This window comes from Grampus griseus, assembly GCF_964374135.1.
Source record: "Grampus griseus genome assembly, chromosome: 10".
NCBI classification, from domain to species: domain Eukaryota; kingdom Metazoa; phylum Chordata; class Mammalia; order Artiodactyla; family Delphinidae; genus Grampus; species Grampus griseus.
Genome location: NC_139004.1, coordinates 8434226 through 8461162, shown reverse-complemented (window position 1 = coordinate 8461162; position 26937 = coordinate 8434226). Strand labels below are relative to the sequence as shown.

The 26937-nt window shown below is 40.2% G+C and overlaps 1 protein-coding gene and 1 long non-coding RNA gene across 3 annotated transcripts in view; one reads left to right on the top strand and one right to left on the bottom strand.

The window, feature by feature from the left end:
- Positions 1–15789, bottom strand: part of TMEM170B (transmembrane protein 170B) — a gene marked incomplete at its 5' end in the record, with an annotated part of 37041 nt that extends 21252 nt beyond the window's left edge. For both annotated transcript variants that reach the window (XM_082663168.1, XM_082663169.1), the window contains one exon: positions 15693–15789. In XM_082663168.1, the coding sequence (XP_082519294.1) occupies positions 15693–15789 (97 nt within the window). The remainder of the gene's footprint in view (positions 1–15692) is intronic.
- A 903-nt stretch (positions 15790–16692) lies between these two features.
- LOC309828931 overlaps positions 16693–26937 on the top strand; it is a 91359-nt gene continuing 81114 nt past the window's right edge. Inside the window, exon 1 of the long non-coding RNA XR_014297370.1 lies at positions 16693–16826. This is a non-coding gene — a long non-coding RNA (uncharacterized lncRNA). The remainder of the gene's footprint in view (positions 16827–26937) is intronic.

Below are 26937 nucleotides of genomic sequence, written 5' to 3'. Positions count from 1 at the left end.
ATATCTTGTAATGACTTATAATGGAAAAGAATTTTAAAAAGAATCTATTTACCTATCTATCTATCTATCTATGTATCTATCTATATAACTGAATCACTTTGCTATGCACCTGAAATGAACACAACATTGTAAATCAACTATATTTCAATAAAAAATTTTTTAAAAATAATCAGTGGGCTTCCCTTGTGGAGCAGTGGTTGAGAGTCCGCCTGCTTATGCAGGGGACACGGGTTCGTGCTCGGGTCCAGGAAGATCCCACATGCCGTGGAGCAGCTAGGCCTGTGCGCCATGGCCAATGAGCCTGCACATCCAGAGCCTGTGCTCTGCAGCGGGAGAGGTCACAACAGTGAGAGGCCCATGTTCCGCAAAAATAAAAAGATAATAATCAGTGAATGTAAAAGTAGACAAATAGAAATTATTCAAATTGAAATATAAGAGAAAAAGAGGGGGGGAAAAACAAAGAAGTAGTAGGAGGGAAAAGAGGAACCATCCAAGAGCTATGGAATAATTTCAAATGGTTTAACATACATGTAATTGGAGTCCCAGATGGAGAAGAAAGAGATAATGGAGAAGAAAAATATTTAATGAAACAGTGGCCGAAAATTTCTAAAACTAATAAAAGATATCAAACCACAAATCTAAGACTCCCAGAGAATCCTAAGCAAGAAAAAGACCTCCCAAAAGAACTAAAAAATAAAAAAACAAAAATAAAGCACACACACATACCTAGATTCACCACAGTGAAATGACTAAAAGAACAAAGATAAAGGGGAAGTATTGAAGAAGAAATAAGGAAAAAAGAAAGAGAGAACAAAAGACATTACACACACAGAGGGACAAAGATAAAAAGTACAGCAAACTTCTCATCAGAAGCAACCAAACCAGATGACAAATTACAGTAACACTTTAAAAAACTAAAATGCAAAGTCAGAACCTATATTCAGGAGAAACATTTTTCAAAACTGGAGGTGAAATGAAGATTTTTTTCCAGGAAAAAAAAAAAACTGGAAAAATTAACTGCCAGTAGACCTGTGCTACACGGCATATTAAAGGAAGCTCTTCAAACAGGAGTGTAATTCTAGATGGAAACTTAACGCTCCACAAAGAAGTGAGCAACAAAGAAAATTAAAATGAAGGTAAACATAAAAGATATGTTTTCTGGGCTTCCCTGGTGGCACAGCGTTTAAGAATCCGCCTGCCAGTGCAGGGGACATGGGTTCAAGCCCTGGCCCGGGAAGATCCCACATGCTGTGGAGCAACTAAGCCCATGTGCCACAACTACTGAGCCTGAGCTCTAGAGCCCGTGAGCCACAACTGCTGAGCCCGTGTACCACAACTACTGAAGCCCATGCGCCTAGAGCCTGTGGTCCGCAACAAGAGAAGCCACCACAACTAGAGAAAGCCTGCGCACAGCAGCAAAGACCTAACGCAGCCAAAAATAAATAAATTTTTTAATATGTTTTCTTATTTTTAATCATTCTAATATTTTAACCAGATTTAAAAATAAGTTGTTGCGTTTTTTCACTTGAAGCCTCATTTAACATAGAAGTTAAAGCTATTGTAGATATTTTATAGCTGCCTGCTTCCACTTCTTAAAAGAGAGCAAAAACATTAGTTTTTAAATTTAATTGTGACACCTTCAAGAGCTGCTTGAATATACTGCCTCTCTCAAAGCTTACAGCAATACTGTTTATTACCCACTTAAACCAAATTACCCTTTCACCAGCTAATTATATAACTTTAAACTGTAAATTACAGTACTCATCATTGAATAGAAAAAAAATTCTTAGAAAAATAAATTTTTAATTTAAAACAATCAGAATATCATTTGCTGTAAAAAAAAAATCAGGTTAAGGCTATTTAAAATAGTTCAAAATTTGCTTTACATTTAAGCCACAGCACTACCTTCCTAAAAGATGCCATTCAATTTGTTCTTTCCCATAATCGATTAGTTACTCAGTTATAAAAGTTATAAAAGATCTTCCCGGACCGGGGCACGAACCCGTGTCCCCTGCATCGGCAGGCGGACTCTCAACCACTGCGCCACCAGGGAAGCCCTATCTTGAAATTTTAATAAGTCTTTAGCTATACTAAACACTCCACATTAACTTGCATTATATATCACAACACAGTTACAAATTGATCACAGAAAAGCTTCATTTTAAAAAAATCCAGTGTTCCCAATCCTTGAGTTCTCAGTAATAAAATCGCCTTAAGAGCTAGTTTAAAATGTACCTTCCTAGGCCCTGGTCTCAAGGATTCTAATTCCATAGCTGTGGACTGGGTCTATGGACTGTACCCTCAACCAGCCCCAGGTAATTCTGATATGTAGCAAGATTTAGTAACCATATTGGATTAAATTAATTCATGGTAGGGACTGGAGAGAGGGAGAATTTTATAATGAAAACATATTAGCGGGACTTCCCTGGTGGCACAGTGGTTAAGAATCCTCCTGCCTATGCAGGGGACACGGGTTCAATCCCTGGTCTAGGAAGATCCCACATGCCACAGAGCAACTAAGCCCATGTGCCACAACTACTGAGCCCACGTGCCACAACTAATGAAGCCCGTGTGCCTAGAGCCCGTGCACCGCAACGAAGAGTAGCCCCCACTCGCCGCAACTAGAGAAACCCTGTGTGCAGCAATGAAGACCCAATGCAGCCCCAAAATTAATTAATTATTAATTAATAAAACATACTGGCTACACATAGTTATCCAAAAGCAATATAATACTTTAAAATTTAATCAAGTCCTGGTGGTATTCCTGAACCATCCTCAAAACAGATCACCTCTCCTCTCTCTCCATCATCCCTTAAACAGGTTCTTTCTCTACTCTCTACCTCTTTTGTTGTCTTCAAAGTCCCATTACCTGGTTCTCCCTGAACTCAGCAAGCCGCCGAACTACGACTTAACCTGAAGGTTAGTTCGCCTCTCTACACCATGAGCCCCTTATGGAGAATGATTGACATTTTCATTTTTGTTTATCAGTGTTTGCCACAGAGACTGGCAAATGCTCATGATCAAGAAATATCCAACAAGCCTGATCCTTGAAAATGCTAGACACTGCTTCTTAGTATAATTCTTCTATATACATTTAATAAAATACATTGTATGGCCACTTCAATTATAGTAAGTAAAATGCACGCAAAATGCTTTGTACAGTACCTGACATATAGTAGGTGTTCAATAAATATAGCCATTGTTAGAATTATTCATCTGATTCTAAGGTAAGTCCAATGCACTGAATTCTCTGGGCTCTCCTCTTACATCTGACCGTTCTTAATTCCAGTTTCCTTTCCTGGTTCCAATTCCTCCTCCCCATCTCTGCCTCATCCTTCCTCTTCTGTTTAGAATTCCTTTCTACAGGAAAAATATCCCTAGTTATTCTAACTTTTCCTCCTGAATTATCTTACTTTTCTGGTCCTTTATTCCAATCACTAAACAAAGCAAAGATAAATATATTTATATTCTGATAGTTAACCATTTAAGAATCAAAATCATAGCTTACACAGTCGTAAGACTTATCTGGAAATTGCTTTAGGTTTAAGAAACATCATCTGGACCTTGGACATGGTACCGCCAGAGGATACTGATATATGATTCAAAGATAAAGAGATGGGTATTAGGAATGTAAAAACCTGAAGATGGCAATTCTAATTTTTGAAAAATTACAGTGGCTTCATTCTCGATAACACAGGTAAGTCTTCCAAATGGCAAAATCCTATAAAGTACAAATCATATCAGTACTTATTAATTGGCTCAGTACCACAAAAGAGTAAGGGATTTTTCACATATATTTCAGAAAAAGTAAATTTGGGGGTCTGGCACAAATATTGAAGAGTAGCACATTGTCTTTAGGGCTACATTTACAAAACATAAATTTCTATAATTGGACATCTGAAATAATTTTATCTGCATAAACTCACCTCCTATAATAGAGCATTTAGGAGGAGGAACTTAACCTAATGGGACACTAGAATACGTGCAGGGACTGAGAGAAGCATACCAGTTTGGGAGCACCACCAAACGAAGTTGCTGGCTCTACTAGTATGAGGTGTGAACAATTACAAGTATGTATACTAGGTACCCAAGTTTTCCCCCTTTCTCTCTTTTTTTTTATCTGATAGTCACTATTAACACTAAAGTGGCTTAGCAACTATAAAATCTAAACGGGAAATATAACAGTGTGTATGTATATAGTAAAAATAAATAAGCAAATATATATTTTGTAAACACACACACACACACACACACACACACACACACTTGACCTTCATTCCAGTTTGAATTCCCAGCTTCCCGATGTTTATACCAATAGAGAGGTGCATCTGCGCCCACATTTGCTGCTGACACAGAGAGGGGATGAGCCTGAAGCCAGACTTTGCCTTTTTTCCAAGGAACCAATTATTCCTTTCCCAACCCGAGCCCAGCTCTGTGTTTATCCGGGGGTTTAGGGATCCTGCCTCCTTCTAAGTAAAAAATTCTTCTCGAAACTCTTAGCAACCAAATTTGGGTGGGAACACAAAGTTGGGAGCCAAAATAGTTGAAGAAAATAAAAGTAAAGCAAAAGGAAACATCTCATTGTAGATCGTTATTTTGAAGTTAGGTTACCCATAAAACTGAAAGAGTATATACATTCTGACTCTAATTTTAGGTTGTGGTGGGCAAGAGGGATTTAGGACATATTCAGAGAAAGAAAAACTGTATGGGAAGGAAGGAAGCCACCTATCTCTCTACTTGAGTGAGCTGAATAAGCATATAACCTATACACAGTTAACAAACAATTTAGGAATCCTGAGAATCACACACTGTGGGAAGTGACATACAGAAGAGAACTCTGGCAATAGTTACCAAGTAACAAAGATGAGGTCTCCAGGTGTTAATCTCTATATGAAATCCCCATAGTACTACTGTCTTCCAGGAAGGAGAAAAAACAGATTGAACTTGGTAGGATTTCTAAAACTAGATATATAGTAAATATGGATCACTAACTTTTACATAGCCTATGGCAACTTAAAATTTTAGAAAGATTATTACTATTATCACTATTCAATAATATCTTACATTGTACAGTATCTTTTATTTCTGGACAAAAATTAGTTCCATTCATCCATTCTTGGGCTCATTTGGGGCAAATACTTACACAGCTATTCTTAAGTGCCTTAAGATTTATCATCTATCAGACCTGCCTGAGTTAAAATCAGATGTGGAATAAAAGCAAAAGGCACAGAACTGAGAGTCAGTGAACAACAGTTCTAGTCCTGGCTCTGTCATTAAATGACTGTTTGATCCCAGTCATGTATATCTCAATATTTCTAAAAGGAAGTAATCAAACTACATAACTTCTAGCTCTAAAATGTTGGCTAATTCTAATTTCTAGTTGTCGTCACTTTTAAAAAATATATTTCTATCAAAGTAATACATACACAAGACTACTTTCAAGAGATTGGCCTCTGAGATAAAAAGGTCAAAATTCTGCTTCACCTATGGGATAAGATACAGACAGAGGAATAAATCATACCTGTTAACTGAAAAAAAAGATGAGGGTACATTACCCTTTTATTTACTTTTTAATTAACCAGAATTCCTATTAACGAGATTTCTGCAAATCCTTCACAGTCATTTCTTAAATCTAAATCAGTCTGGTTACACTATGCTCCTTTCTATTACCTGTTTCATTTTCAAGTTTATGATGATGACAAAAATGCCTTCTGACTTAATATGTGTTATCATAATCTGAAAAAAGGTAATAATTTTTCACTTATTAGCTACCAGATCTAAGCAAGTTACTCTTTGCTTCAATGTCTGAACCTGTAAAATAAGGATAAACACTAATCTCTCTCAAGATGGTTGAAAAGATTAAATAAAATACATGAAAGAATGGTAACTAGCACAAAAAAAGCATTTTTGTGTTTTAAAAGTATGACAATTATCTATATAAATTGCTTAAACACTTTATGTCCTAGTTAAAAGCATATTCACTCTAGAGACTTTTTCTTCCCTCTTTGTTTCCTGGTGCGCGAGGAGAGGGGATTAAGAGCACTGCTTAAAGGAGCTCCAGAGACGGGCGCAAGTCGCGGCTAACAGCGCGGACCCCAGAGACAGGAATGAGGCGCTAAGGCTGCTGCTGCCGCCACCAAGAAGCCTGTGTGCGAACACAGGTCACTCTCCAAACCTCCCTTCCGGGGAGCCTGTGCAGCCCGCCACTGCCAGGGTCCCGGGATCCAGAGACAACTTCCCCGGGAGAAGGCACGGCGCGCCTCAGGCTGGTGCAACGTCACGCCGGCCTCTGCAACGTCATGCTGGCCTCTGCCGCCGCAGGCCCGCCCCGCACGCCGTGCCCCTCCCTCCCCCCCGGCCTGAGTGAGCCAGAGCCCCCCAGTCAGCGGCTCCTTTAACCCTGTCCTGTCTGAGCGAAGAACAGATGCCCTCCAGCGACCTACACGCAGAGGTGGGGCCAAATCCAAAGCTGAAACCCGGGAGCTGTGAGAACAAAGAAGAGAAAGGGAAATCTCTCCCAGCAGCCTCAGGAGCAGCGGATTAAAGCGCCACAATCAACTTGATGTACCTGCATCTGTAGAATACATGAATAGACAACGAATCATCCCAAATTGAGGTGGTGGACTTTGAGAGCAAGATTTATTATTTTTTACCCTTTTCCTCTTTTTGTGAGTGTGTATGTGTATGCTTCTGTGTGAGATTTTGTCTGTATAGCTTTGCTTTCACCATTTGTACTAGGGTTCTATCCGTCCGTTATTTTTTCCTTAAAAAATTTTTTTTCTTCTTAATTATTTTTTTATTTTAATAACTTTATTTTATTTTATCTTATTCTATTTTATCCTCTTTCCCCTTCCTTCCGTCCTTCCCTCTTCCTTTCTTTCTTTCTTTCTTTCTCTTTCTTTCTTTCTTTCTTTCTACTTTTTCTCCCTTTTATGCTGAGCCATGCAGATGAAAGGCTCTTGGTGCTACAGCCAGGAGTCAGTGCTGTACCTCTGAGGTGGGAGAGCCAACTTCAAGACGCTGGTCCACAAGAGACCTCCTAGCTCCACGTAATATCAAACGGCGAAAATCTCCCAGAGACCTCCATGTCAACACCAGCACCCAGCTTCACTCAACGACAAGCAAGCTACAGTGCTGGACACCCTATGCCAAACAACTAGCAAGACAGGAACACAACGCCACCCATTAGCAGAGAGGCTGCCTAAAGTCATAGTAAGTCCACAGACACCCCAATACACACCACCAGACGTGGACCTGCCCACCAGAAAGACAAGATCCAGCCTCATCCACCAGAACACAGGCACTAGTCCCCTCTACCAGGAAGCCTACACAACCCACTGAACCAACTTTAGCCACTGGGGACAGACACCAAAAACAACGGGAACTACAAACCTGCAGCCTGCAAAAAGGAGACCCCAAACACAGTAAGATAAGCAAAATGAGAAGACAGAAAAACACACAGCAGATGAAGGAGCAGGATAAAAATGCACCAGACCTAACAAATGAAGAGAAAATAGGCAGTCTACCTGAAAAAGAATTCAGAATAATGATAGTAAAGATGATCCAAAATCTTGGAAATAGAATAGACAAAATGCAAGAAACATTTAACAAGGACCTAGAAGAACTAAAGATGAAACAAGCAACAATGAACAACACAATAAATGAAATTAAAAATACTCTAGAAGGGATCACTAGCAGAATAACTGAGGCAGAAGAACGGATAAGTGACCTGGAAGATAAAATAGTGGAAATAACTACTGCAGAGCAGAATAAAGAAAAAAGAATGAAAAGAACTGAGGACAGTCTCAGAGACCTCTGGGACAACATTAAACGCACCAACATTCGAATTATAGGGGTTCCAGAAGAAGAAGAGAAAAAGAAAGGGACTGAGAAAATATTTGAACAGATTATAGTTGAAAACCTCCTTAATATGGGAAAGGAAATAGTTAATCAAGTCCAGGAAGCACAGAGAGTCCCATACAGGATAAATCCAAGGAGAAACACGCCAAGACACATATTAATCAAACTGTCAAAAATTAAATACAAAGAAAACATATTAAAAGCAGCAAGGGAAAAACAACAAATAACACACAAGGGAATGCCCATAAGGTTAACAGCTGATTTCTCAGCAGAAACTCTGCAAGCCAGAAGGGACTGGCAGGACATATTTAAAGTGAGGAAGGAGAAAAACCTACAACCAAGATTACTCTACCCAGCAAGGATCTCATTCAGATTTGATGGAGAAATTAAAACCTTTACAGACAAGCAAAAGCTGAGAGAGTTCAGCACCACCAAACCAGCTTTACAACAAATGCTATAGGATCTTCTCTAGGCAAGAAACACAAGACAAGGAAAAGACCTACAATAACAAACCCAAAACAATTAAGAAAAAGGGAATAGGAACATACATATCGATAATTACCTTAAATGTAAATGGATTAAATGCTCCCACCAAAAGACACAGACTGGCTGAATGGACACAAAAACAAGACCCATATATATGCTGTCTACAAGAGACCCACTTCAGACCTAGGGACACATACAGATTGAAAGTGAGGGGATGGAAAAAGATATTCCATGCAAATGGAAACCAAAAGAAAGCTGGAGTAGCAATTCTCATATCAGACAAAATAGACTTTAAAATAAAGACTATTAGAAGAGACAAAGAAGGACACTACATAATGATCAAGGGATCGATCCAAGAAGAAGATATAACAATTGTTAAGTATTTATGCACCGAAGATAGGAGCATCTCAATACATAAGGCAAATACTAACAGCCATAAAAGGGGAAATCGACAGTAACACATTCATAGTAGGGGACTTGAACACCCCACTTTCACCAATGGACAGATCATCCAAAATGAAAATTAAAAAGGAAACACAAGCTTTAAATGATGCATTAAACAAGATGGACTTCATTGATATTTATAGGACATTCCATCCAAAAACAACAGAATACACATTTTTCTCAAGTGCTCAGCGAACATTCTCCAGGATAGATCATAGCTTGGGTCACAAATCAAGCCTTGGTAAATTTAAGAAAATTGAAATTGTATCAAGTATCTTTTCTGACCACAACGCTATGAGACTAGATATCAATTACAGGAAAAGATCTGTAAAAAATACAAACACATGGAGGCTAAACAATACACTACTTAATAACGAAGTGATCACTGAAGAAATGAAAGAGGAATTCAAAAAATACCTAGAAACAAATGACAATGGAGACACGACAACCCAAAACCTATGGGATGCAGCAAAAGCAGTTCTAAGAGGGAAGTTGATACCAATACAATCCTACCTTAAGAAACAGGAAACATCTCGAATAAACAACCTAACCTTGCACCTAAAGCAATTAGAGAAAGAAGAACAAAAAAACCCCAAAGTTAGCAGAAGGAAAGAAATCATAAAGATCAGATCAGAAATAAATGAAAAAGAAATGAAAGAAACGATAGCAAAGATCAATAAAACTAAAATCTGGTTCTTTGAGAAGATAAACAAAATTGATAAACCATTAGCCAGACTCATCAAGAAAAAAAGGGAGAAGACTCAAATCAATAGAATTAGAAATGAAAAAGGAGAAGTAACAACTGACACTGCAGAAATACAAAAGATCATGAGAGATTACTACAAGCAACTCTATGCCAATAAAATGGACAACCTGGAAGAAATGGACAAATTCTGAGAAATGCACAACCTGCCAAGACTGAATCAGGAAGAAATAGAAAATATGAACAGACCAATCACAAGCACTGAAATGGAAACTGTGATTAAAAATCTTCCAACAAACAAAAGCCCAGGACCAGATGGCTTCACAGCCGAATTCTATCAAACATTTAGGGAAGAGCTAACACCTATCCTTCTCAAACTCTTCCAAAATATAGCAGAGGGAGGAACACTCCCCAACTCATTCTACGAGGCCACCATCACCCTGACTCCAAAACCAGACAAGGATGTCACAAAGAAAGAAAACTACAGGCCAATATCACTGATGAACATAGATGCAACATCCTCAACAAAATACTAGCAAACAGAATCCAACAGCACATTAAAAGGATCATACACCATGATCAAGTGGGGTTTATTCCAGGAATGCAAGGATTCTTCAATATACGCAAATCAATCAACATGATACACCATATTAACAAACTGAAGGAAAAAAACCATATGATCATCTCAATAGATGCAGAGAAAGCTTTTGACAAAATTCAACACCCATTTATGATAAAAATCCTGCAGATAGTAGGCATAGAGGGAACTTTCCTCAACATAATAAAGGCCATATATGACAAACCCACAGCTAACATCATCCCCAATGGTGAAAAACTGAAAGCATTTCCACTAAGATCAGGAACAAGACAAGGTTGCCCACTCTCACCACTCTTATTCAACATAGTTTTGGAAGTTTTAGCCACAGCAATCAGAGAAGAAAAGGAAATAAAAGGAATCCAAATTGGAAAAGAAGTAAAGCTGTCACTGTTTGCAGATGACATGATACTATACGTAGAGAATCCTAAAGATGCTACCAGAAAACTACTAGAGCTAATCAATGAATTTGGTAAAGTAGCAGGATACAAAATTAATGCACAGAAATCTCAGGCATTCCTATACACTAATGATGAAAAATCTGAAAGTGAAATCAAGAAAACACTCCCATTTACCATTGCAACAAAAAGAATAAACTATCTAGGAATAAACCTACCTAAGGAGACAAAAGACCTGTATGCAAAAATTATAAGACAGTGATGAAAGAAATTAAAGATGATACAAATAAATGGAGAGATATACCATGTTCTTGGATTGGAAGAATCAACATTGTGAAAATGACTCTACTACCCAAAGCAATCTATAGATTCAATGCAATCCCTATCAAACTACCATTGGCATTTTTCACAGAACTAGAACAAAAATTTTCACAATTTGTATGGAAACACAAAAGACCCCAAATAGCCAAAGCAATCTTGAGAACGAAAAACGGAGCTGGAGGAATCAGGCTCCCTGACTTCAGACTATACTACAAAGTTACAGTAATCAGGACAGTATGGTACTGGCACAAAAACAGAAATATAAATCAATGGAAGAGGATAGAAAGCCCAGAGATAAACCCACGCACATATGGTCACCTTATCTTTGATAAAGGAGGCAGAAATGTACTGTGGAGAAAGGACAGCCTCTTCAGTAAGTGGTGCTGGGAAAACTGGACAGGTATATGTAAAAGTATGAGATTATATCACTCCCTAACACCATACACAAAAATAAGCTCAAAATGGATTAAAGACCTAAATGTAGGGCCAGAAACTATCAAACTCTTAGAGGAAAACATAGGCAGAACACTCTATGACATAAATCACAGCAAGATCCTTTTTGACCCACCTCCTAGAGAAATGGAAATAAAAACAAAAATAAACAAATGGGACCTAATGAAACTTCAAAGCTTTTGCACAGCAAAGGAAACCATAAACAAGACCAAAAGACAACCCTCAGAATGGGAGAAAATATTTGCAAATGAAGCAACTGACAGAGAATTAATCTCCAAAATTTACAAGTAGCTCATGCAGCTCAATAACAAAACAACAAACAACCCAATCCACAAATGGGCAGAAGATCTAAATAGACATTTCTCCAAAGAAGATATACAGACTGCCAACAAACACATGAAAGAATGCTCAACATCATTAATCATTACAGAAATGCAAATCAAAACTACAATGAGATATCACCTCACACCAGTCAGAATGGCCATCACCAAAAAATCTAGAAACAATCAATGCTGGAGAGGGTGTGGAGAAAAGGGAACACTCTTGCACTGCTGGTGGGAATGTGAATTGGTACAGCCACTATGGAGAACAGTATGGAGGTTCCTTAAAAAACTACAAATAGAACTACCATATGACCCAGCAATCCCACTACTGGGCCTATACCCTGAGAAAACCATAATTCAAAAAGAGTCATGTACCAAAATGTTTATTGCAGCTCTATTTACAATAGCCAGGAGATGGAAACAACCTAAGTGTCCATCATCGGATGAATGGATAAAGAAGATGTGGCACATATATACAATGGAATATTCCTCAGCCATAAAAAGAAATGAAATTGAGCTATCTGTAATGAGGTGGATGGACCTAGAGTCTGTCATACAGAGTGAAGTAAGTCAGAAAGAGAAAGACAAATACCGTATGCTAACACATATATATGGAATTTAAGAAAAAAAATGTCATGAAGAACCTAGGGGTAAGACAGGAATAAAGACACAGACCTACTAGAGAATGGACTTGAGGATATGGGGAGGGGGAAGGGTAAGCTGTGACAAAGTGAGAGAGTGGCATGGACATATATACATTACCAAACGTAAAATAGATAGCTAGTGGGAAGCAGCCACATAGCACAGGGAGATCAGCTCGGTGCCTTGTGACCACCTAGAGGGGTGGGATAGGGAGGGTGGGAGGGAGGGAGATGCAAGAGGGAAGAGATATGGGAACATATGTATATGTATAACTGATTCTTTGTTATAAAGCAGAAACTAACACACCATTGTAAAGCAATTATACTCCAATAAAGATGTAAAAAAAAAAAGCATATTCACTCAAACAGATGTAGCTGAAAATAAGGTGACTAGAATGTTTTAATCATGCAACTGTTAAGTATTGTTTTAAAAGCTCAATTCAATAAACATGCATTGAGCATATACTACGTGCCAGATACAATACGCTAGGATTCCAGAATTCCATGATTACAACAATGACCCCACCCTCAAAAAGCTCACAGTCTAGAAGAGACAAATAAAAATTATAATGTAATTGAAAAATATAACAACAAAAGCATGTATAAGGAGCAGAAGGAACAAGATGAAGCACTTAATTCATTCTGTTTATAGAGAACAGAGAAGAAGTAGCTAAAGCAGCTTGGAAAGGGGGAAAGAGTAATTCTGTAGGCAGAGACGGGTTTCAAGCCTAGCTCAGCCATTTCAAGCTATTTGATGTGGGCCAACTTTACCTCTCTGAGCTTGTTTGTAAACCTGCTTTGGAGAGTTACTCTGAAGATTAGAAATAATATATGTAAATTGCCTGATACATAGCAGGCATTTAATAAATAGGAGTTATCTTGTTTTAGAAGTTGTGTGTTTGTTTTTAATAGACTAAGTTCTAAATGGCACTGTAGATGCAAGAGGGAGGGGATATGAGGATATATGTATACATACAGCTGATCCACTGTGTTATACAGCAGAAACTAACACAACATTGTAAAGCAATTATACTCCAATACAGATGTTAAAAAACTAAACAATTTTAACTTACATCTTAATTATGAAGCCAAAAAAAAATAAATGGCACTGTAGGAGGCATCACTTAACTAATGACCAAGCTGCATCTGGGATCGCAAAGGTCACCAGCATGGAGAAGGTCATGATGAACCACATCAGAATGTTACCACTTATGGAGTCTACTTTTTAGCAGTGATGGGGTTCCTAACGTGGTACATTCACCTGCTGGTGAAGCCTATTTCTAATCTATTTTCTCCATTTTTACAGAATTTTGCGTACTCAGACTCTATTTAAATTTCCTAGAAGAGGTTCCCATGCTCCTCAGTCCCCGCTCAGTCCTGGTTTTGGATGGTCAGCATATCCCATATCCTTTATAAAATGGCAAGTCCAATGAGCAACAGCTGATTATTAGGACTATGTTAGGAGATAATTAGAACTAACCCTGGGTTGAAACTACTATTGTTAGCCTAACGGTTGACCTATGGGAACAGGAAGCTACTGTAATGATTCAGAATGTTAAAGTAAATATTTTAAAATATTGTTAAATCTGTCCGAGAGGTAAGTTACATTTACATTTACTCTATGGTTCCCAAAGCTAATTTTCTCTAAATACCCACCGATGAGCTAAGCCAGTCATTAACATATACAAATACATATTCTTAAATCCTTATTTTTCATTTTACTCCAATAAACATAATTCATACAACATTTGAAATAGTAACAGTGGATAAACACAAGGAACGCCATAAGTAAAATAAAGCGGTCTATCTCAAAATTCAATTGAATTATGAAATGGTTCTTATGTCAGTGTAGGTTTTCAGAACTAAAAACATGTTCCTGACCTGCAACCAGCATGTAAGGTCAGTGTGCTCCAAGTTAAATAACCACAGATTAAAAGTGAGGGCACTATAATCCAATCCAGAATCCACATTAATTTTATTTATTTATTATTTATTTACTTTGCGGTACGTGGGCCTCTCACTGTTGTAGCCTCTCCCGTTGTGGAGCACAGGCTCCGGACGTGCAGGCTCAGTGGCCATGGCTCACGGGCCCAGCCGCTCCGCAGCATGTGGGATCTTCCCGGACCGGGGCACGAACCTGTGTCCCCTGCATCAGCAGGCGGACTCTCAACCACTGTGCCACAGGGAAGCCCCCCGCCCCATGTTAATTTTATATAGCAGTTTCCACATTCAAGGCACACAGCGTCTTTAAACTCAACCTTGTGGTAAATAATCCCAATTTTTCTCTATGAATATCTGAATTCCATGTAATGCTAGATTTTATAATATCTTGTATCCTATCAAGACAGGTTATATTTGTAAAATATTCTCCATAGTCTTAACCAGTTTAACATAATGCATTCTGAAATACTAATGCTCTATCAAAATTAGCTGTCTTACACATTTCCAAAAATTAAATCCTGAGTATGTTTTTAAGATTTTTCCCTGAGAAGCACGCACTGAGGAGTCATCAAACTGCAACTGAAATTACTTTCTTGTAAACACTAATCTTTAGCGAGTATTTTTTAAAGTCAGGGTATAATACAAGCATTTCTGCATTAACCAAGCCAGAAGTTTCTCCACAAACCAGACCTACAAATTTGATTTTTAAAGTTTATGAGTATTATTGCTCACTTTTACAACTAGAAATTGATGTTAATTACTATAATATATTAAGTCCAATTCCCTCGTGATAGCCTTGACGTATGAAGGGAAATACACAAAATTATCAAATGTCACAGAAGCAGCAGCTTGAGGCCAGAGGGAGTCAGACAGACAAAAGGAAATAGGAGAGGGAGGAGATACACGGTTAAAGCAAAAAGTGCTTAGAATTCACCAGACCTTGTCCCAGCCCGTGACCTAATATAATCTACTTAATGAGTCATTTATATCGCAAAAAAACAAAAATTAACAGTTGAAGCAAACTGATCATTGTGAGCAGGGAATTTAAGTCCTGCATTCGATTTGAGATTTGCAAGAAAGAAAAAGAGCTAAACTAGAAAAAGACCTAAAGAGCAAGAAACGCGCGCGCGCGTGTGCGTGTGCGTGTGCGTGTGTGTGTGTATGGAGGTGGGGAGATAAATAAAGGCTAACTGTACTCAAGTCTCAGCGCTAAAGCTATTCCACGCGTACTACAGAAGCAGGGCGGTCGCCGGCCCTCCCCATGCAGGAAGGGAGGGGAGGCGGGGGTCGTGGATTCTCCCCCAGCGCTTCTGGAGCCGGGGTCTCGGGGGACTGGCGTCGGCGCCCCCAGAACAGGAGCGGAGCGGATCCAATTAACACCTTCCTCGCCAGGACTTGGGACCGCGAGCTCCCGAGCGGGGCGCGCTCGGGGGTGGGGCGGCGAGGAGCGCTTCCCCTCCGAGGGAGGGAGAAGGGAGGCAAGGGGCGGCACCGCATCCCGGTCCCCACCCCGGGCGCATCAATTACCCGTAAGGTTCCTCAGCACCGTCCCGTGGGCCCAGAGGCTCAGGACCTGCTGCACCGACAGGTTGATCATGGAGTGGTCGCCCCCCTCCGCCTTCATCTTCCCTGGGGGGCGCCCGCCGCCGTCTCCTCCGGCGCCGGGCGGCGGCGGCGGCTGCGAGGCTCCGGGGGCGGCGGCGGGTGCGCGGCTCCTCCAGGCCGCCGCCGCCGGGGGAGGCTTCGGGTCGCCGGGCTGGTCGCTGTTGCTGCCGCCGACGGGCCTCCGGGGGGGGCCGCTCAGCGCGTCTCCCAGGCAGCCCCCTCCCCGCCGGGGAGACATCGAGGACGGCGGACTGGGGAGGGGAGGGGGCCGGGCGCTCTCCCTGCTCGGCCCCCGAGCGATAACTCGGGTCGGAGGAGGCCGCTGCCGCTCCCTCTCAGGGGCAGCTCGGAGCCGCGGGGGCCGGGCACGCGAGGAGGCCGAGGTCACGCCGGGAGGTCCGGGGTGATGGGCAGCCGGCAGGTGCAGCCCCCGACGGGGCTCAGCTCATCACCGCGAGAGGACGAGCAGACCCGGGACTCGGAGGAGGCGGAGGCGGCGGCGGCGGCGGCAGTGGCCGCGGCAGCACCTGCCGCCAGCCTGCCAACCCTCCTGCCGCCGACACTCGAGGAACCGCCCCCTCCACCCGCGGCCGCCCCGGGCCGATCGTGCGCGCGCGCACGGGTCCCCACCTCCCCCGCCCTCCCCGGAGCTGCTGCGCATGCTCATTCTCCCTCTTCCCGCGACCCGTCGCCCTTCGACAGCCGGCCGGCCCCAAAGCCCTCCTCCTCCTGCTTTGCGCGCGCGCGAGCTCGCGAGGCTGACGGGGCTGAGCCTCGGCCCGCAGTGGGGCGGAGGGAAGCGCGGCCTACGTCACTAGCGCCACCGCCGGGCCTCGCTGCTGACTGGGCGCTCCAGGGGAACCAGCTCCACGCCCTCCCTGCCCCCGGCCCCTCGGCCCCGGGCGCGCGCCCTGGGAGAATCCGGGCGGTGCTGGAGCTCCAGGCTGAGCTGCAGCCCCGACCCTACGTGACGGGGAGCGAGGTGTCAAACTCCGTCAGGTGGATGCTGTGACAGTTCACATCTTTGGCTTCGAATGAAATACATTGGATAAAAAGGTTTGAGTACAACTTTTTCTAACAAGTGTAAATATCTCAACATTGTAGATTTGTCAGTTTGTGGGTTTGGGGTTTGGGATTTTTTTTGGGGGGGTGAGTCACATGACCTGGGTAGGTTACTACTTGCAGAATATATCCGAAAGCCATTAAAACAGAAACAGACCCACTTTACGATTCATCCAGTCCTACCCACAGCCAGAACCTGGGCCTCCCGCGGTTCCGGCATCTGAAATCACCTGGAGTCCCGGGGCTAGGCAGGTGGCCTACACCTCAAGGCCACCCTCGGGGCTAGCTCATTTTTCGTTGCAGTACTCTCTTTACCTAAATTGTAAAAGTCTCCGTTATCTCCCCCCAGCCCCGCCCAGCTCAGGACTTAAACTAGACCTCTCTTCCCGTGGTTTGCTGCCTTTCTCCATATCCACCGTTAGCCCGAGGAACTGTCTAAAATTCAGCCACAACAAAGTGAACTCCTCCTTGAAGTCTGAAACCTTTTATCTTGAAAAATAAGAATTAAATTTTGGCAGTGATCACATATGCACCAGTCAGCCGCCTCTCCCCATCCTTTTTCAATCTCTTTACTGTCTGAAAAGAAAATCTGCAAAGGACGCCGAAGTTCATGCTGGAGCTAAATCATCAAGTACTTTGGGCAAAACGCAGGAGGGTTGGATCACCTGTAAAGGGTGTTCTTGGGGACCACCTTAAAATATACATATGTATACTTATATACGTATGTACGTGTCAACGGAAATAATGTACGGCGACAGAGGTGTGAGTTAAGTTTTATTTGGGGCAGAACGAGGACTGTAGCCGGGGATACAGGCTTTCAGGCAGCTCTGAGCAGCTGCTCTGAGGAGGTGCGGAGGTCAGTATATATGTGACTTTGGTGAAAGGGACGTATGTGCCCTTAAGCACACATTTTGGCAGAAAGTTGCTGCTGGTCACAAGAAGGTTGGTGCTGGTCACGAGGAGCAGGTGTCTCTGTTAATGATTTTAGTGCTTTTGTAGATGTGAGAAGATGCAAGAAATTGGGCTCATAAATTCTCCTGAAAATACCTAACTGAAGACCTGTTGTGCCAGTTTTTCCTGGAGCACGGAGGGCCTCATTCCTGATCTCCACCCTGAACTCCTTTCAGGGTGTGGGGAAGTTTAGCGGCTGCAGTGGCTACTGACTTCATTCTTATAGAACCAGAAGGCAAAAAACAATTTTTAGTTGGCATATGTATTGTCTGTTTGATGTCGCAACACAGGAGGAAAGGGAAGAGTCTGCATCACTAATAAGAACTGAGCCAAAACTCATAATGTGGAGTTATCGTCTTCTGAGGATATAGAATTCATGAGATCTTAATTTAAGATTATAAAATAATCAAACTTAAAAGAGGCTTTACCACTTTGCTAATTCACTTTATTTTACAGATAGGGGAAACTGATTCTGCAGAATTAAGTGCCTTAGAGAGGTGACACCACTTCACAGCCTAGTTTCTGAATTCCTAGTCTGTTCATTCTTTCCAGTAGCCACATCTTCCTTACCTAACTATCAACTCCATACCTTTAAGGTTCTGGATGGGGAGATGCAGGTTACCTAATGATTACCAATAAGAGATTTGACATGATATGATTAGCGGTATTAGAGAATATGACTACATTCAATGAAGGGTTCATATCAAACTCTCTAAGCAGCAGCTCATTAAACTCTCACATCAGGAACTTTTAGTTAGTTTACACGGAATCAGTGGGGTTCTTATTATTACACACTACTGTTTACAACATGGTAGCATGCATTTAAAATATTCAGAACCTGGGACAGTGCCTAGCACATGGTGTTCATCAAATATTTGTTGAATGAATAAATGAATAAACTTAGAAAAGTCAGCATTTTTCTTGTTTCACATAATTTTTTTAATGGAACCTAAGTGTTGATTTCTGGAAATGAGAAAGTAAGACACAGCAAGGAAGACCCAAATCGATAATGCACTTTGATAACCAGACGACGTTTCCCTTGCTATTCAGCTCAATTCAGTAAGCATTTATTTGGCATCTGTTATCTGTAATAATGTTCTGTGCTAGGCATTACCTACAGGATTTGAAGATTCATAAGGTCTCAGCTCTCTAGGCTAATACCTTGCATTCAACTTGTGTTTGCCTTGATAAAGCTAATGATAAACATGATATGTTGGAAGCGTATATTCTTAAGTGAATTGAACATTTCCCAATGACCAAGGTTATGAAACCCAAAACTGAATTAATGCAGGTGGAAGTTGTGTAATTTCTTTCAGTATTGAGTTAATACACCGGTCAAGGAATGGTTTAGTCACATTCCTGCCAGAAATCAGGGAACACCCCAAATAAATTCTAGAGGTCTCTTTTAGCCCCGTGCCCTTGCATGTGAAATAAATAACAATTCACAAAGAGTTCCTAGTTTATTTCTTACACACAAGTAAGGGAACACCCATAAGTCTTAGGAATCCTATTAATTGTCCAGAGAGGGCCCAGAAGAAAGCTTTTAAAGTCAATTAGAATATAAAATGATATTGATCCTTTGAGAAAAACATTAACTATGAGGACATCTTTCTCCTTTATTATCTTCCTTTCTCGCTGTACAGTACTATATCACAGAATCACATTACATAGGCAACCTAATTTCATCTCACGACACATTTCAGCAGCTCCAAACTCTGAGTGATGGGGCAGGTTTAAAAGATTCATTATCTGGAAAATATGGTTTGAACACTGGCTGCATCACTTACTAGCTTTAAAATGGGAATACTAATGGTACCTCTTCAGATTTTTGGCATCATTTAACTAGTAGTAATAATCAACACAGCTCCTTCCTCCTGCCAGACCTTGTGCCAAGTACAACATATTAGCTTATTTAATTTTCACAAGGATGGGTTGAAATTTCATAACACTAATTTAATAGTGTTAAATTTTATAACACTATTAGACAATTTTTTTTTCAAAATCTATACACAAAACCTCACTCCTGCCCAAATCTTGTTTCTTGTTCTTATACGCACACGCACACACACACACACACACACACACACACAGCGAAAGCACTGTTGGTTTTTTTGAAGAAGAATATAAAATTCTGTTGGAAGAAATGACAGAAATAAGAGGAAGAAATGGTCGTGCATATTATTTTAAAATAGGTAGTGCACTGAAATTTACTTGTTGAAATGTTTCTCAGAACCCCTGTTAAGAGTCAAGAGACATTTCCATCACAGTAAAGCAGAAAAACAAGGTATGTCCTATTTTGTCTCCGCAGTAAGATATGGCATACCTAGGGTGCCAGGTCACCATTATGGGGCTACTGAGGGGTCCAGCCCTGTCCAGAAAAGAGCAGAGAGATGCTCCATATTGGCAGTGGGAAATGACATCCACCCACAGTCCTGGAGGGTTAGGAGCATGTTTGAGATGGAAGGACAGGCAGGTAACTGCCCGTGCCTCTAGCTCCATTTTCCACCTCATCCTTGTTGTCTTCCCTTCACCTGTGCATACAAACCACCTACCTTCCAATTTCTGCCAGATGCTGCCCAGCCCACTCCCCACTGCCGTGTAGCTCCTTGTTTATTATCCTAAGTCTTTAAAAAAGATAATACACGACATTTGAACTCTAAGAATTCATTCTCTGAGGCCTGAATATGAGTGTAAAGAAAGACTCCGCTAAAATCACACGCATACAAAATCCTGCATTTGGCAACACAGGAGACTCAGTTTCCCCCCTAAAAACCAGTGTCTGAAATTACCCTGCATCCAGTCTGGTCATATTATGGATGGAAGGCCAAACATAAAACACATAAAATAGTGTGTTGATTAAATGCCACTTGTAGATTCCTGATGCATAATCCACACTAAACTCAATTCTTAAAGTACTTAATTGTTGCGCTAAACATCGTAACACATTGTATGCCAAGAACAAAATGGTGAAAATGGTATTTCACTGTATTTTATTGGCGATTTTCTGGTTTTAAGTGAGGTGACACATTTTATGTGTGTGTGAAGGAACATATTGATTGCCTTTTCTAGGCACTTCTGCCCATTTTTCTTTGGGGTAATTTATCTTTTAAAACCTTACATGTAGGAGCTTTTAAATATTTAACAAATTAACCATTTGTGATATGTACTGTATACATCTTTTTCAGTTTGTCAGTAGCCTTTTAGCTTTAACAAAACTCTTTGGTCATGTAGAAATTTCTGATACTTATGTTGTCAGCCTTTTCTTTTATGGTATCTAAGTCTTCCGCCATGCTTTAAAATGTCTTCCCTTCTCAGATTTGATTTTTTTAAGTCTCATATCTTTTCTAAAAATTTTATGGGTGTCTTTGTTTACACCTTTGGTCCACTTGGAATTTTTTTAATGTAAAACGTTTAGTAGAGATCTAATTTTGTTTTTCCAGATGGCAACTGAATTGTCCCAAAACATTTATTGAAAAATCCATCATTTTCCCACTGACCTAAAACACCAGCTATATCATGTTCAAAATTTCTGTGTATACTTGGATTTATTTCTGGACTTTCATTTTTGTCCTATCTATCTATTCATGTGTCAGCACCATACTATTTTTATTTTCTTTAACTGTACAATATGCTTCAGATTCTTCTAAGATAGGTCTTCCTTTTCTATTCATCTTTCGATTTTTTTCCTGATTAATCTTGAATGTGTATTATTCTGGAAGAACTTTAAAATCAGCTTCCTAATTCTAAAAATATTACTGGTTATATTTTCACTGAAGTCGTGTTACATTTATAAATAAATTTAAGGGATGTTGAGATATTTTAATGTTTTATTTTATTAAGAAATTTGATTTTGAAAAGTTGTTGAATATGTCTCTTTTTAGCATCTATGGATATGACAATGTGATTCTTCCTTTGGTCCTAAATATATGAGGATTATATTAAAATTTTCCTAATACATTTTCTTTGAGTTTCTAGAGTTAATGCCACTTAGTCATGATCTCTCATTCTTTTAATATGCTACTTAATTCCATGTCTTAATCTTTTATTAGAATTATGTCATCAGTATTGTGAGTGAGATTGATCTGTACGTTTCTCTTTAGAATTGTGTTTAATTTAGTTTGTGGTTTTTATTTTTATTTTTTATTTTTGCTAATTAATGTTGTGTTGGCTTTATACAAAATATTTAGAAGCTGTCCTTATTTAGATTTTTCTTTTCCTTTGGTGTTTGGTGAAATTCAACTGTAAAACTGCTGTCGATGCTTTAGGGAAGCAGCTCTTTGTCAGTTTTTTTCTAGGTAGTGTTTTTTCCTATGGCAGTTTATCCATTTCGATATTTTTTCTCTTCCTGATTTCTTTTTGTAATTTTTTCATTTGAACCATTTTTATCTATCTGATACAATTTTTAAAAGTAATTTGCAGTGTTAATCAATACCTCTTGCAAATCTTTTAACTTCTCCAACAAGTTGCTTATTTTGCGAACGTACACATTCTCTAATTTTATCTTAATTATATTTGCTAATCATTTTATATTTTTTCCAATTAATCAGCTCTAAGATGTATTTATCAGTTCTCTGTGTTTCTGTATATTCACTTTTTTTCTTTTATCATTATCAGTTAGTTTCTTCTGCTATTCTTTGGATAGTTTTGTTATTTTTATAAATATTTAACTTTGAATTTGCCCTGAGCACTGCTTAGGTTGTATCGTGTAGCTTTTTTTTTTTTTTTTTTTTTTTTGCGGTACGCGGGCCTCTCACTGCTGTGGCCTCTCCAGTTGCGGAACACAGGCTCCGGACGCGCAGGCTCAGTGTCCATGGCTCACGGGCTTAGTTGCTCCGCGGCACGTGCGATCTTCCCGGACCGGGGCACGAACCCGCATCCCCTGCATCGGCAGGCGGACTCTCAACCACTGCGCCGCCGGGGAAGCTCTATCCTGTAGCTTTTGATACATGATGTTCTAGTAACATTTCCTGTTGTTACCTTCTAGAAATTCTGCCATCTTACTTTTGATTTCTACTTTGAAGTTATGTAAAAGAGAGATTCTTTTTTAACTTTGAACTTTCAAAGGGAGGCAGTTCTATATTTTTTTAGCAGTTCATAGTTTAATTACTGTGTAGCCAAAGACTGTTATTTATACCATTTCCACTTTGAGGGATTTACCGATGTTTTCTTTGTAGCCCAGTATATGGTTAATTTGGGGAAGTGAGTACACAATTAAAGAAGGTGCATTCTCTGTTTTTAGGGAATAGTGTGGTCTATATGAATAAGATCTACCATATTTATTACGTTACTAAAGGTCTTCTATAATCTTACTTATTTTTGTCCACTAGATCTGCTTTAGGCTATACCTTAGGTTTCACTAGACCATGCTACATAACAAAGAAACTTAGAATCTCATTGGTTTAAACAACAAATCTTATTTCTTTCTGGTGTTGCATGAGAGCTGCAGCCCTGTTGCGGTTCCCCTGGGATCTACCTGGATAGTAAATATCTGGGGTAACTGGGAATGAAATGAGAACATCTGGCCCACTGTAAAAGTATAAGTTTGAACTGAAGTTAATAATTTTCATCACTTTTCTTTCATTATACTAATCATGTGTTAAAAAATAAGAAAAACACTGTTCCTTCCCTTAAAGACCCTAGCATTGGTTTAAGAGAATAAAACATGCATTAGAAACAATAGAAGACAGTTAACAACAACCTGTGACTGAGTATACACTAACATTGTATAATTATATATATGTAAATGTATGTTTATTATGTATACGTGTATAATGTAATGCATAATGTGTTATTATACATGTATATAGTATACATTTTAATATGTATTATATGTAACGTATAGTAATATGTATAATAATTTACATATATGTATTGTATATTGCAGGAATAATATATATTATATATTTTACATATGTTACATAATATATGTGTGTAGTCAGTAAATAATATTACATATATGTATATATTTATATATGTAATACAATGCGTAAACTCAGTTACGGACATATATATTTACTATATATATATATATATTCCATAAGTGCTGAGGGTATTATAAAAATAAGACAGGATGATTAGCGCCTTCTTCATAGCCAAGGTCACGTGACCCAGTTCTCAGTTGGGGAAAAGGTAGTATCAAGTAGGGCACTTGGCTCCTTCTCTTAGTTTCTCCATCACTCCTGATGACCAAAGGAATGGAAGACTGTGTCTTAAAATCAAATTAACAGGGGCTTCCCTGGTGGTGCAGTGGTTAAGAGTCTGCCTGCCAATGCAGGGGACACGGGTTCGAGCCCTGGTCCAGGAAGATCCTATATGCTGTGGAGCAGCTAAGCCCGTGCACCACAACTACTGAGCCTGCGCTCTAGAGCCTGGGAGCCACAACTACTGAGCCCGTGAGCCTAGAGCCCGTGCTCCACAATAAGAGAAGCCACCGCAATGAGAAGCCCGCGCACCGCAATGGAGAGCAGCCCTCACTCACTGCAACTAGAGGAAGCCTGCATAGGGCAACAAAGACCCAACGCAGCCAAAAATAAATTAATTAAATAAATAAATTTTAAAAAAATAAATCAAATCAAATTAACAGATGTTGATTGAGTGAGGAGTAAGTTGTGCAATTGTTGAACAGATGTCATCTCTCACGATTAGCCAAGAGTTCTGCGTAACCAAAAAGTTGTACAACAAAATGCAACTTCCTCTCTGCAACAGGGCGCATTTCTTGCTTCTCAGAGTCTGGCCTCCGAGGGAGCCTCCTCTTTTATTTCAACCTCCTTATATTTTTCCTGGATTTCCAAGCTCAAATAAAGTGCAGGCTAGTATTTCACTGTGAAATATGACACAGAATGCAATAGAAGGATGAATAAAGAATTTAATTTACTCCAGCGTGAAGATGAGGCAGTGAAAAATTTGTGTTTCATGTGAACTAAGAGTCCCATTAAAAAGATCTCATTTTAAGCAAAGTGACTTTTTTTTTCATGAAAAGACATTTTATCTTAAATATAGCAGTGCGTACATGTCAATCCCAAACTCCCAATCTATCCCTCCCCCAACCTTTCCCCACAGTAACCGTAAATTCGTTCTCTAGGTCTATGAGTCTGTTTCTGTTTTAAGCAAAGTGATGTTTTGTTAATGATCTTTTTTTCTTTCTTTCTGTAATTTCTGGGAAAGTTACAGCAGGGTCAAGTTAAAGATGACCCTTTTTCCCTTTGCTTGTCCTTCTTCCTTTCTGAAAATCTGAACATGATGTGAATAGCTTATTAGGCATTTTGAAATCATAGTTTATTCCTTTCTGTTCTTTGTAAGCCTTTGAAAAACAAGGCCATTTCCTTCTCATGCATATTGAGGTATAAGAAATAAGGAGGAAAAAATAAAGCCATGTATTTAAATGTACTTAGAAATTGCTGAGTGGACCTCAGTTGGAAATTCACGAGTAAAAATACCATCATTGCTTCAGTGAGTAGCCAGTTAGGGCTTAACTGTTGAAGTATCCGGGGAAAAATTGATATATAATATGTACTTAAAAAAACTTTTGTCAAAAGCCTTGCCTGGTTTGAAGTCATCAAGCATGTATGCCAACAAGATTGATACTCTATTTGAAATCAGAATGTTTTCTTTCACATTTGGGTATTTAAGACTACTTTGATAAATATTTGGCACACTTTTAAAAAATGCCCTCAATGGTACTAATGTTTATAATTTAAGGGTGGACTTGGCATTTGGAAAGAGTCAGAAGTTGCTTGATGTAATGTCAGTTGAGTGGCCAGCCTGGCAAGAAACGTCTTTTGAGTAAAAGTGAGGTGTGTCATGAGTGGTGAAACCTTTGTGTAGTTTGGAACTACCTGGTTTGGAAGAAAATTAAAATGTGTTTGAAGTAATGGCAACGCCATTAGAATAACAATCTACCTTCCAGAGTGTCTTCTCTGAAGAATTATATCATTTTGGAACTATAAATGGTAGTAAGTCATTAAAACATGCAATCTATTACTTTATAGTCACATCTCATGAAATCTTTCATTTGCCCTGGATTTGGTCTTTGATGAAGATATATATTATCTCTAAATTCTTTAGTCTGTTCCTCTCTCTGGAGATTTTATTTATTTTCTGTGTTTAAATATGCACACATAACTCCTACTTAAAAAGAAACAATTGGCCCTGAACCAAGATGGCGGAGTAAAAGTACATGCTCTCACTCCCTCTTGTGAGAGCACCAGAATCACAACTAGCTGCTGGACAATCATCGACAGGAAGACACTGGAACTCACCAAAAAAGATACCCCGCATCCAAAGACAAAGGAGAAGCCACAGTGAGATGGTAGGAGTGGCGCAATCACAGTAAAATCAAATCCCATAACTGCTGGGTGGGTGACTCACAGACTGGAGAACACTTGTACCACAGAAGTCCACCCACTGGAGTGAAGGGTCCGAGCCCCACGTCAGGCTTCCCAACCTGGGGGTCTGGCAGTAGGAGGAGGAATTCCTAGAGAATCAGACTTTGAAGGCAAGTGGGATTTGATTGCAGGACTTCGACAGGACTGGGGGAAACAGAGACTCCATTCTTGGAGGGCACACACAAAGTAGTGTGTGCATCGGGACCCAGGGGAAGGAGCAGTGACCCCAGGGGAGACTGAACCAGACCTACCTGCTAGTGTTGGAGGGTCACCTGCACAGGCGGGGGGTGGCTGTGGCTCACCATGGGGACAAGGACACTGGCAGCAGAAGTTCTGGGAAGTACTTCTTGGCATGAGCCCTCCCAGAGTTTGCCATTAGCCCCACCAAAGAGCACAGGTAGGCTCCAGCGTTGGGTTACCTCAGGCCGAACAACCAACAGGAAGGGAACCCAGCCCCACCCATCAGTAGTGAAGCAGATTAAAGTTTTACTGAGCCTTGCCCACCAGAGAAACAGCTCTACCCACCACCAGCCCCTCCTATGAGGAAAGTTACACAAGCCTCTTAGATAGCTTCATCCACCAGAGAGCAGACAGCAGAAGCAAGAAGAACTACAGTCCTGCAGCCTGTGGAACAAAAACCACATTCACAGAAAGACAGACAAGATAAAAAGGCAGAGGGCTATGTACCAGATGAAGGAACAAGATAAAACCCCAGAAAAACAACTAAATGAACTGGAGATAGGCAACCTTCCAGAAAAAGAATTCAGAAT